Source organism: Gossypium raimondii, chromosome 9 (assembly GCF_025698545.1).
Source record: "Gossypium raimondii isolate GPD5lz chromosome 9, ASM2569854v1, whole genome shotgun sequence".
Classification (NCBI taxonomy): domain Eukaryota; kingdom Viridiplantae; phylum Streptophyta; class Magnoliopsida; order Malvales; family Malvaceae; genus Gossypium; species Gossypium raimondii.
The window spans coordinates 41,606,131-41,619,011 of record NC_068573.1 but is presented as its reverse complement, the minus strand read 5'-3'; the positions used below and the strand labels follow the sequence as shown (position 1 = coordinate 41,619,011).

The 12,881-nt window shown below is 34.6% G+C and overlaps 1 protein-coding gene across 1 annotated transcript; it reads right to left on the bottom strand.

Moving 5' to 3' along the window:
• Window positions 1–1,375: 1,375 nt before the first annotated feature.
• LOC105799798 (uncharacterized) lies at window positions 1,376–2,496 on the bottom strand. The gene is made up of 2 exons (XM_012630548.2): window positions 2,174–2,496; window positions 1,376–2,074 (listed from the first exon to the last, which is right to left on the bottom strand). The coding sequence occupies exons 1-2, from the start codon at window positions 2,405–2,407 to the stop codon at window positions 1,514–1,516; spliced, it is 795 nt and encodes a 264-aa protein (XP_012486002.1). The 5' UTR covers window positions 2,408–2,496; the 3' UTR covers window positions 1,376–1,513.
• Window positions 2,497–12,881: the final 10,385 nt, after the last annotated feature.

The window sequence follows — 12,881 nt, the reverse complement described above, 5'->3', positions numbered from 1 at the left end:
ATATCAATGTAGACTTAATACTATCATCTAATAATACACTTTGTCCAAAGTCTGGAAGTGCATCAAACAATTATAAATTCACAAGTCTCGTGTTCGCATACTTAGCCATGCAGTCGGCTGCAACATTTTGGGTCATCGGAAAATGGCAAATTCATACTTTCCAATTACGCCCTAGCCATTGATGTATTAATCATAACTCTATCAATTTGCTATTAGCCGCACCACCGGCCAACAAGGACTCAACCAGAAGTGTGTTATCACACTCTAGTTCTATTTTCCGAAAGCTTTTTTCTCATGCTACACATAACCCTTCTAACACAGATCTAGTCTCAATATTGAAAATTGTGTCCCTACTGATTGCCATAGAGTAATCACATAACCAATTCGCATTATGGTATCTGAAACTCTACCAATAAACACATTTGAGTCATTCGTTGACATCGTCCCATCCATATTAAACTTAATCCATCCTCTATCCAAACAGGATCAATAACCGAGATGGATTAGAAAACCACATTGCATAACTCCTAGCAATGGGCTAATTATATTTGTTAACATATAATGTCGCACACTTCATTGATAGTATATCGCTATATTGACTTATGTGCTTTTAATGCATTATTTTAATTATAAAAACGAAATTAAAATTTATTACATAACAATTTTTAACTGTTAAGATATATTAATGAGTGTCTAATGAAGTTTTTAAATAAGGTAATATTTATAAAAAAATACAATTAATTAATGTATTAATTTGTTTGAGTTGGATAAAATTATTTTAAAATACTAGTAATTAATTTCTTTTAATGGAGGCTAGCCATAGTCGTAACGTAACGGAAGTACAGTTGTCCTGTTCGAGACTGGTTGAGAAACCAAACCAAACAAAGAAACATCCCCATGGGATAGTCTGCGACCGTGTTTTCATAGCTAGCATGGGACGACATGTTTAAAGCTGCCGCAGCGAAGCGTAAAATGATGGAACTGGGCAAAGTAAGAACTGTATTGCAAATAATAATGAAAAGGATGGATTCTGAAAAAAGAAGAAAAGGGAAAAAAAACCAAATTTCCCGGTAATAGGATATGTTAAAACATGTGATTCGGACCCATTTTTTTACCCTTATTTGATAATCTCAAAACATGAATAATGCAAATGAAGACAAAACCCTGGATGGAACACGGAAAAAACAGATTTGGCTACTGTTAGAATGGAAGCTAACCTTTTGTTTTAACCCGCAACATGGTGGGACCGTACCGTCCTCATAATCTTGCCTTTTTTGTTTGCCTTATCTCTTCAGCAATTAGGATGAACAAAAGATAAAAAAGATCCTATTTCCAGTTTCTTTTCAATTTACCTTACATACAAGTAGCTCAAAAATGGATCAGACAAAAAGAGCATTTGGCTCATCTTTATTTTTATATATATACTATCTAATTACAAACAAACTCTTCTTTTTGAACAATTGAATAAGCTAGGCAAGCTAATAGTTGTGCAGTTGTTTTTCTAGATTTACTTTTAGCATTCCTGCTGTACTACCGATGCAACGGTTCGAGCCCAACACTTGAGATGTTTCTTCATATCAGCAGCTGCAGACACCCTTGGTACTTTTAGATTCAGCAATGGTGAATCAGGTCTTTTTATCAGCCAAGCCTCTGATAAATACGGTCTTATAACACCACTTTCTTGATCTTCTTGTTCAATATCATCATCATCATCATCATCATCTTTAGATACTTCATGTTCGTCAGCGGGAAGATTCGGTTGAGTTTTGAGAAATCCGAGTCTGAGCAAGCCTGGGACGACGTCAATCATTCTTGAATCTAAGTGTTCTTTCTTGAATATGAAACCTAGATCCATGAACCCTTTTACTTCTTCTAGTTCCAAATCTTCCAAGCTCTTACAACTCGTGGATTTTTTCAGTTTACCCCCTAGTGAACGTGAAGTTGAGTGCCTGTGATTCCTTAGACGCTTTTCGGTTGATGGAGATGAGGAATGTGAACGACTTCTAGAGCTAACACTCCCTCTCCTTGCTCGTTTCTTCATTTCCTCTTCTTCTTCCTCATCTTTAGAATCGTCCTAGAATTAATATCACCATGAAAACAACAGCAAATGAACAACAAAACTTTGAGAAATACTGTATTTAAACATTGTTGAAGAGCGTAGGTTTATTATTACCGCTGGAGCTAATGGCTGATGGTCAAAGAGAGGGCAAACAGGCGTTGAGATATTGTCTTCTGCAAGAGATGTTGCAGACGGGCTTGTAGGCGTAGCGGTAGATTCCGAGTAGGGCTGCTGTGGTTTAAGGGGTTTAAAGGAAAATAGTGAAATGGGTTCTGGGAAAAGGATAATTTGGTGAAACCAAAGACGATCCATGGCTCCTATGAGACTTAAGGAGAGGTTGTCGGCCATGGCTAGTGAGAGTATGGGGAAGTGGGAGAGAGTGAGTGAGAGAGAGGGGTTATTTAAAAGGAAAAATCTGAGTTGTTATCTGTTATTGATGTTAAACAGGGTGTCGAGGTAGACACGGTTAGTTGTGCGTTATTTAAGTTCGCTCAAATTAATTCAGATATTAACAGTTATCATTGAAATTAATTTTGGTTCAAAGTGAATAGATTTTGATTTTTAATTTATTATATATGATTAGCCAAATGGGAATTCAATTACAAATTAAAGTTACTAAAATCACTTGTGGGAGGTAGGTTCTGTGGTGATAAAAGAATCTTAGGAAGAAAAAGAAAAGCATGGGAATATAGTAGAAAGTTGAAGTGATGGAACCATGGAGAAGGGAGGATGTGGTGATCAACCTGGATTCCTCCAACTCCACATCTTTCACAAGCTAAAATTAGAGCCTTGGCCCCTTAATGTGGATACTATTGGTTACATTCATATAAGGTCATTTTCTACCATAGGGTGCCTAATAGCGGACCCCAAAACAGTCGCAACCAATCCAAAACAGATATGAACTCTCTTATTCCTTGTGTTTATAGTGGAGGAAAACACTCATGGCCTATTGTCTAGATCCTACATCAAATATCGCTTTTAATTGAAGCTGCAATCTGTGACAAATCTTGAGGACTTGGTAAAGTCTTTCAAATGTTAAAAATTTCCGTCGGTTAATCTAAGTTTTTATTATTGAAATGCATCAATTTCAAATTTCAAATATAAATTTATCGAAATTGAACTCAATTAATTCATACAACTATATGAAAGCAACATTATAATCGCATCTTGTCTGAGTCATATATTTCAGACTAGGGTGTAAAATTTTTTTAGATAAACCAGTGATCTCTCTCTTGCCAGCGGTATATTATTTCATACATTCTTTCTATCAACCCTATCGGCCTTTGTAATGATAAAAGGCTAACTAAGATGGAGCAAAAGAGGACCTAACTTGCTTCTACTACTTGTACAATTTCGTCGTCTTGTTCCTCATTGATTTCGCCTGTGTTGGATAAATACATTCTTTCACTGCATGTAAGGAGAGGTACATCCATAGAAGGGAATATTGCAGCCCTTCTGAAGCTCAATTCTATTGGCAAAGAAGCTTTGTTATTAGGACATTTTAGGAGTTGTCCACTAAAGGACCCTTGAGTTCTGAACCCATCTGCATCCAAATATAATCATCCTTTAGCTACACACTGGGTAATCGCCTCAAAACTAAAAAAGTATCAGTTCCAGTAATAGATTAACAAGTGCATATAAAGGAAGAGTGAAATAGCTGCAAACTACTTGAACCGTGATCCTAAGGAACACATTACAAAGGGAATTAAATTATTGCAAAGTATTTGATACTCAAAAAATAGTTGGACACAAAGCATCGATTCTTATGGCAATAGAATTCTCATTGTAACGATTAAAATCTACTCATGAATTATGATAATAAGAATCTAATTCAAATTCAATCTGAAACGAACAAAATAAAGACATATCATGCTATCAAAAGTTGTATCAAATTTGAGTTAACAATTATATTACAACCAACCGATACCCAAATGAAGGCCAGCTGAAATGCATTCTGAAAAGCAAGCATATTAATGTGAGTTAGTTCAAATTTGATGGCTTACTTTGTTGTCCTTGTCCAATTATATTTCTAGGAAGAAAAGATTATTAGAAGAGTGAGAATAAATCGTGATCGTCCAAACCAGAAGAGCTGATCACTTGGTTGAATTACAGGGGTTCCCCTAGTCACTGTGTTTTGATTGTTGATTTGAAGAGCCATTTCAAGTTTTGTCCCATAATTAACATTTTCTACAATATGTCAAAAAAACTAGACATGATCATAAACTTCTATCCAATTATTATTGTCTTATTTACTTAATAGGTTAGATTACTTAAATAATTTTTTTACGCTTGCAAGTAGGGGAACAAAAGAACACGTGCCAGATGGAATTTTAAAAAAAAAACATTTAATGTATCACCAAAAAAGATGAAGAAGTATATAATGGGAAACAGAACACTTACCATGTACATCAACAAGCACGAAAATAACTACAATAAACCACATCAGAGGGCTGCAAACAAACAATTTAATGTAATATTAGGTGGTGGTTTGTAATGGCCCAAATTCAAAATTATCGGAATAGTGGTTTCGTAACCACAAATCCAATTTAAAGAGAAATTTATTTTAATATTTTTGCATGAATATCGATATGATAGGAAAAATCGTATGAAAATATCGATAGAAAAATTTTACTGATTAAGCGGTTAGTTAGAAAAAGAAATTATTGAAGAAATTAGGTAAAAATAATATATCGAGACTTCGATCTCGTAAAACCGAGTCAAAAATATTTTTATAAATATTTATGAAGTGTTAGTAATATGGTATTAAAATTTCGTTAGAAAATTTTAATGTTTGGGTAGTCAATTAAGTAAAAAGGACTAAATTGAAAAAGGTGTAAAAGTTACTAGAGGGATTAAATAGCTCAATTATGAAATGAGGAGGGACATAAATTGAAAATAACCCCAAAAGGAGATATTTTGGGCGGCATACGCTGAGAAAAATCAGAAGAATTGAAGAAATAAGGGTAAAATTGGAATATTACAAAATTTGCTTTAATAGTTAGGACTAAAGTGGAATTATCTAGATTTCTCTTTATTTTTTTGCACTCTCATCAGCAAAAAAATGTCCTAAGGGTTTCTTCAAGCTGGTTTTTCATAATTTTTGCACCAAGTGAGTTAATTCTTGCCTTTTTTCTTGTAATTTTTGTGTTTCTAAGACTTTTACAACTAGGTCCTATTACTAAATTCATTAGTTTTTGATTTTATGAATGTTATTGAAAGTTGATATGAATATGTGCTGGAAGTTTATGAGGAAATAGGATGAAATTGATGCTTTAATTTGTTTATGAGATGATTTTATTAGGTAATTCCAATAGAAATTGATTTGTAGGACCTAATTGTGAAAAAGTTTGGAATTAAAGTTTAGTGCTGAAATTCTGATTTCCAAAGGTTATAAGGTAGTTTAAAGTGATATAATAAAGTGTTTATTGAGAAAAATCAGCTCAATTGAGAGGTTAATTGAGCAGCGACGAAATTATCATTGTTGAAAGTTTAAGGGAAAAATGGTAATTAACACCATGCACTAAAACAGTTTTGGACAGCAGCAGTACTCTGACTTTGAAAAATCACCAAAAATTGTAGAGATCTAATTAGAGGATGAATAAAATATGAAATTAAAGCTTATTGAGTCTAGTTTCTTATAAAAGAAACAGTGTAAGCAATGGAATTGTAAATCATGATATATAATAGATTTTGTGAGACAAGGTCAGAATGAATTCGGGTTTCCCTGTTCTGACTTTGGAAAATCATTAAAAATTGTAAAAAAATGATTATGAGTTATAATTTATATGCTTAGAATCCTTAATGAGTCTATTTTCTGAAGAAATAAAGGGAAGCATCATCCTAATTCTGTACAGTGAGATAATTAATTTTTAGTGAAGAGGGGTCAGAACTGTCATACAGTGAAACAGGGGAAACTTTAAAGAATAAACTGTACTTATTGGCTACACCAAAAATTCTGAAATTTTTATGGTAAGAATATATGTGAGTCTAGTTTCAGGGAAAATTAACGGATATTAATTTGGAGTTCTTTATCTCAAGATATAAATAATTTAGTGACTATGACTCAGTGAGGCAGCTTTGAATGCACTATAAATAATAATAGAATTGTAGAGAAAGTTACATATGAACATGAAATGTATTAGATTAATGATTAAATTTATTTATTTAGATCCGGAAAATTCAAATACGAAGCAAGATCGAGGAAAAGAAAAAGTTCGGGATTAGTAGATTTTTGGTTACGAACAAGTGTCGAGGTAAGTTCGTGTAACTTGAATTATATTCATAAATGCTTGAAATGTTTGTGATTGATGTGAATATGATTTGGATGTTTATTGTATGATAACTGATGAAGTATTGATATTCTTGATGAAAAGAGGAAACAAATCCCGGTTGAATGAAAGGAAAAATTCGATGGATCTCTGAAAAAGGAATTGACGGTAAAAAGGATCTAGCCCGGATGGGTGATCCTATCCTGATATAGCCCTCCCGAAGAATATGTGGAAAATGGATTTAGCCCGGACGGGTAATCCGAATTAGGGTCTGAATTTAGCCTAGACCGGTAATTCAGATCCAAGCTCATTAGAGTAATTGTCGTTGCAGGGGATTTAGCCTAGACTGGTAATCCCGACAATACTCTGTGAGTTTATATTACTGAGATTTAGCTCGATCGTAATCCCATTGTCGGATGAGGTTCATGGAGTGTGCTCTCGAAATGGAAATGTCACATAAATATGAATTGACGGACCGGATTTGTACACTTAGGTGTACCCTGAATATCCATCGAAATTCCAAGTAGTTCAACGGGATAAATATGGAAAAATAACAAGGAAATGGAAATCATGGAATTGATGAGCTCATCAATCATTTATCTTTGTAATGAATTTGTATGAGGTTGAGTTTGTATGTGATAGGTATATGTTTATGTGAATTGGATGTGTGCTTGTGTTATTAAATGATGGATGTATAAGTATGGTAAGTATAATTCTGTTGCATGAACTTACTAAGCACAAAGTGCTTACCTGCTTTTTTTTCCCTGTTTGTAGAGTTAAGAGCTCGGAGGTCGGATTTGGTGGAGACACATCACACTATCAATCTCGAGATCTCGGTACATAAAGGAACTTTATTTTGGAAATCAATGGCATGTATAAGCTAGTAAATTAGATGTTAATGTGAAATGAATGTATGGTTAGCCATTGGTATGGCTAACAAATTTTGGTTTTGGTATGTGATAAAATTATCTTATGAATATGATAAATCTATCTTGAAAAAAAAATTCGGTAAAATCTGGTAATGCCTCATACTCTATTTCAGCGACGAATACGGGTAGGGGGTATTACATTTGTTGGTATCAGAGCTACGGTTTAGCCGGTTCTCGGACCGACGTAGCAAATATGAGATTAGCTATACATGCCATTTAAATTATTATTGATAGTGTGATATCTCCTGACCATTTAAAATGTGATTTTCTTATAGTAAATATCTGCCGACCGAGCTCAACCCGAGGAAGCCGGGAGTCATGTTCCGGCTTCAGAACAAAGAGAAGTTGAAGCTACTAGTAGTAGAAGGTCCAAGACAAGGGACCAAAGTGAAGAGGCTAAAATGGCCTTCTATCAAATGATGAATGAATGGTTTGCTCAGTATATAAGAACTAACCCTGTAGTGCAGCAAGCTCAAGCTCCTCCTCCTCCTCCACCGATTCCCGAGATTCCACAGGTGCAGTCTTGAATCTATCAGAAAAGGGAAAGCTCCGGTTGATAAAATCAGAAAATATGGGGCAGAAGAATTCAGAGCTGCAGTTGATGATGATCCCTAACGGGCTGAGTTTTGGTTAGAGAATACTATTCGGGTTTTGGAATAATTATCTTGCACACCAGAAGAGTGTCTGAAATGTGCAGTATCATTGCTAAAAGATACAGCTTATCACTGGTGGAATACTAAAGTTTCAGTTGTTCCGAAAGAAGAAATTACATGGGAGTTCTTTCAGAACGAATTTAAAAAGTAATATATCAGCCAGAGGTTCCTTGATCAGAAGAGAAAAGAATTTCTTGAGCTGAAACAGGGCAACAGATCGGTATCTGAGTATGAAAGAGAATTTGTCCGATTGAGTAAATATGCTCGGGAATGGGTACAGTCAGAGGCTGAAATGTGCAAACGATTTGAAGAAGGGTTGAATGAAGAAATTAAGCTACTGATTGGAATTCTTGAAATTCGAGAGTTTGCTACATTGGCAGAGCGAGCTTATAAAGCAGAAGAATTGAGCAAAGAAAAGAAACAAGCTGAAAGAGAAGCTCGGGTTTTCAGTAAAAGATCAATGGAAAAATCCCAGTTTTCTGCTTCAAAGAAACTGAAGAAATACCAGGATCGTTCTACCTCAGCCACTGGGTATTCGGGTAGAGAGAGAGGTTTTCAACGCACTAATCCAAGACCTTCCACTCCATCAGTGACCAGTGTTGGCAGTGTTGGCACCCCTAAGCCGAGATTTCAGTACTGTAATAAACTTCATTTTGGTGAATGCCGATCAAAGAGCGGGGCTTGTTACCGATGTGGTTCTTTCGATCATTTCCTCAGAGATTGTCCAGAAAGAGGTGAAAAGAAGTTGAATGACATCGAGGCCGAGTAATCCGATTTGAGGGTAGACCACCTCGACCATTTGGTGATGTCGGTGGTAGTCGAGGAACTACGAAGATATCTGCAGCGGCCCGAGGCACGAGCACCGCTAGGACATATGCCATTCGTGCTAGAGAGAGGCCTCAGACACATGATGTTATTCTTGGTACATTTTCTTTACTTGATACGATATAACTCGCATTGATTTATCCTGGTTCTACGCATTCATATATATGTGTTAAACTTGCACTTGTTAAAATTTATCTATTGAACCTCTCTGAATTTGTGGTTAAAGTCTCGAACCCCCGGGCGGTTTGTATTAGTGGATAAAATTTGTAAAATTGTCCACCGATGGTAAGAGGTTATTGTTTCTCGGTGACTTGATGTTACTCCTTTTGATGAGTTCGATGTGATATTGGGTATGGATTGGCTAACTCAGCATGATGCAGTAGTAAATTGTAAACAGAAATATATTGTTCTAAAGTGTCCGAATGGAGAATTACTTCGGGTTAAATCTGAACAGACAGAGGAATTATCTAATGTGATTTCAGTGATGACAGCTCAGAGGTGTATCAGAAAAAGGTGTGATGCTTATTTGGCATATGTGTTAGACACTAAGGTATCCGAGTCAAAGATACAGGCAGTGCCAGTTGTATGTGAATTTTCTGATGTATTTCCAGAGGAATTACCAGGGTTGCCACCAGAAAGAGAAGTGGAATTTTCTATAGATCTGATTCCGGGAACTACTCCAATTTCCATAGCTCCGTATCGTATGGCTCCTACGAAATTAAAGGAGTTAAAGACACAGTTACAAGAACTTGTTGATAGGGGTTTTGTTCGACCGAGTCATTCACCTTGGGGTGCTCCAGTTCTATTTGTGAAGAAGAAGGACGGGTCCTTAAGATTATGTATTGATTACCGACAGCTCAACAAAGTCACTATAAAGAATAAGTACCCATTGCCTCGGATTGATGATCTGTTTGACCAGTTGAAGGGTGCCACTGTATTTTCAAAGATTAATCTCCGATCGGGCTACTATCAGTTACGGGTAAAGGAGTCAGATGTACCGAAGACAGCTTTTAGAAACAGGTATGGGCATTACGAGTTTTTGGTTATGCCATTTGGGTGATCGTTGATCGATTAACAAAATCAGCACATTTTATCCTGGTACGTATGGATTATTCTCTAGATAAATTGGCTGAACTGTATATGTCTGAGATTGTCAGGCTACATGGAGTGCCAATCTCCATTATATCAGATAGAGATCCCCGATTTACATCTCGTTTCTGGGACAAATTGCAAGAAGCCTTGGGTACTCAGTTGTGTTTCAGCACTGCATTTCATCCTCAGACAGATGGCCAATCTGAGCGTGTAATTCAGGTACTAGAAGATATGCTCCGATGTTGTATATTAGAGTTTGAAGGTAATTGGGAGAAGTATATACCTTTGATTGAATTTGCTTATAATAATAGTTATCAGTCCAGTATTAAAATGGCTCCGTATGAAGCTTTGTATGGTAGAAAATGTAGAACACCGGACAGAGCTCAGTGAAAAGAAAATCCACGGGGTTGATTTGATCCGAGAAACAGAAGAAAAAGTCAAGGTGATTCGAGATAGTCTAAAAGCAGCTTTCGATCGTCAGAAATCATATGCTGATCTTAAACGAAAAGAGATTGAATTTCAGGTGGGTGATAAGGTATTTTTAAAAGTGTCTCCTTGGAAGAAAGTTCTCCGATTCGGTCGAAAGGGTAAATTGAGTCCAAGATTTATCGGGCCATATGAAATCGTAGAAAGAATTGGACCAGTCGCTTATCGATTGGCGTTACCACCGGAACTCGATAGAATTCATAATGTTTTTCATGTGTCTATGCTACGACGGTATCAATCAGATCCTTCACATGTTATTTCTCCGACAGAAGTGAAGATTCAGCCGGATATGACTTCGTTGCTCTATATATGTCTTTTTGAGGATCTTGTGTTGGCTCATTTCAGGATTCAAGGTAGAAATATGAGATTTATAGAGAAGTCCAGAACCTGACGCCAACCTCTGTCTTGAAATCTTCATCCAATTAGGATCTTTCTATGTAATCCTGGAAATTGAAATTCCTTTACCTTCCTGAGAAGTGAGCCTGAAATTAAGGTAAGTTTTTCTCTTTTCATGTTTACTTTTTTTTTTTTTTCAATGAAGATCATTAATTTACCGAGATAAAGCCATGTCTGAAGGTGAGATAATCAACTTTGGCTACTGGATTAAAGAACAGCTGTCTGAAGAAACATTTCTGCTCCAGAGTCACAACCATCCAACAGCAGTTATTGTATTTCTATGGGAACTCAACTGAAATTAATGTATTAATTGTAGTGTTGTAATGGAAGCTTACAATCCAGAGTTGGGAGTGATGTTTCAGTACAAGAAGAAACATGTCGCCTTGCAAACGTCGTTTGTCTTGTTAATCTGAACCTTTCAGGATCTATAGTAAAACAGGTCATAATCATGACAGAAATATTAAAAACCTGTATCATATATTGTTTCTGGACCAACAAAAACAGATACATATACATATACATATATCTTATTTATTCAATTCTTGTAACTACCTATGGAATACAAATTCAAGTCTTGGCAGCATTGTGTTTTTGCAATTATCTTTCAAATAATAATAATAGCAGACAACTTGATGTTATGTGACCCTTACTACATGTAAAATGGTCCACCAAGGAAATAAAAATGAGATTTTGAATCCTATTGCAGGCTTTGCTTCACACTGCCAAAGTCATTTTTATTCCTAAATTAATCATAAACATACGATTTTCAAAGTGAAGAATATCAAACATTGGTGCACCTCCGAACCCATGTCACTTAAAGTACTACTATTAAAATTCAATAAATTATATTTATTTTTAGAAATTAATGATAGTTTATTATCTAATTTAATATATCGGAAAAGAGAGCCCTAAAATTTATATACATCAAAAAGGAGAGCCACATTTCATGTAATACACTGGGAAATTGAATCTCAACATATAATTAAAGATAGGAGTTACGCACACTGATGTTGCAATTAAAGGGGATTCTAAGGCTGCCACGACAGAAATTGTATCTTTGACTATAATCGATTTTTTGGAATATGTTCTATTTTAAATAAATATGGATTTATGGGATATTTGGAATGGTTTGATGATTGCAATAGATAAAGGATTCGGTAGGTCGATAATTCTTTTAAATAGTCAAGAGATGATACAAGTTTTACAAAAACAAGTTTCAACGTATTTGAATTCAGGTTTGGCTAAAGGACTTCATTTATTATTCGGCAAGATAGTGCTTTGATCGATTCATCATATTTTCAGAGAATTCAACAAAGAAGTTGATAGGCTAACAAAAATAACGGTCCATTATAATTGTGGCTTTCAATTTTTTGGAACAACTCCATGAAGGCTTGAGTATTTATTTAAAGAGTTTTTTGTAATATTTTTTCTTAAAAAAAAAAAAGGAGTTAAGGCGGATTTTCATATGCTCACTCATGAAACATGTTTTTACTAGAAGTTGTGTCCACCAAAATCAAATGTAAAAACATTTTTTAAAATTTTTTTATATAAAAAATTTTAATACAAGCAAATGGGTTCAAGTTTCAATTTTTTTATTTAGGTCAGGTTTGGATAAAATTTTAGGCCCGTTTTTCGGATTGGACCTATAAAAAGGGCCTAGAATTTTGTTACTGTCCAACTTTGCCCATGATCACCTCTATTTTCACCACCTCATCTACATTTATCATTAAAAAAATTTAAAAGTGAAAAATATGAAAGATTAAATTAATATATTTTAGGGTAAACTATAAAAATAATTTACCCAATTTTTTACGTGTTTTTGTTTTCGTCACCTAGGTTTAAAAATACTAACTAACGTTATCAAAAATTAATATTTTGGTCACTCTATTAATTTATTATCGGTGGCCTCTTTTTCATTGATATGGTAACAAATTCAACCCTCCAATATTTATAGGTTTTATCAATTTAGTCCTAAATCTAAAAAATAAACAAATTTAGACCTCAACTTTGCACATTCTATCAATTTAGTCTTTATTCTTTAAAATAAGAAATTAAAAACTTCAAAAATAAAAAATTATTTAAAATTTCATTTTCCAATAAACACACATAAGATTTTATAAAATACATACAAAATTATAAATATATTTACAAATAAATGAATATTTTTTCTCAT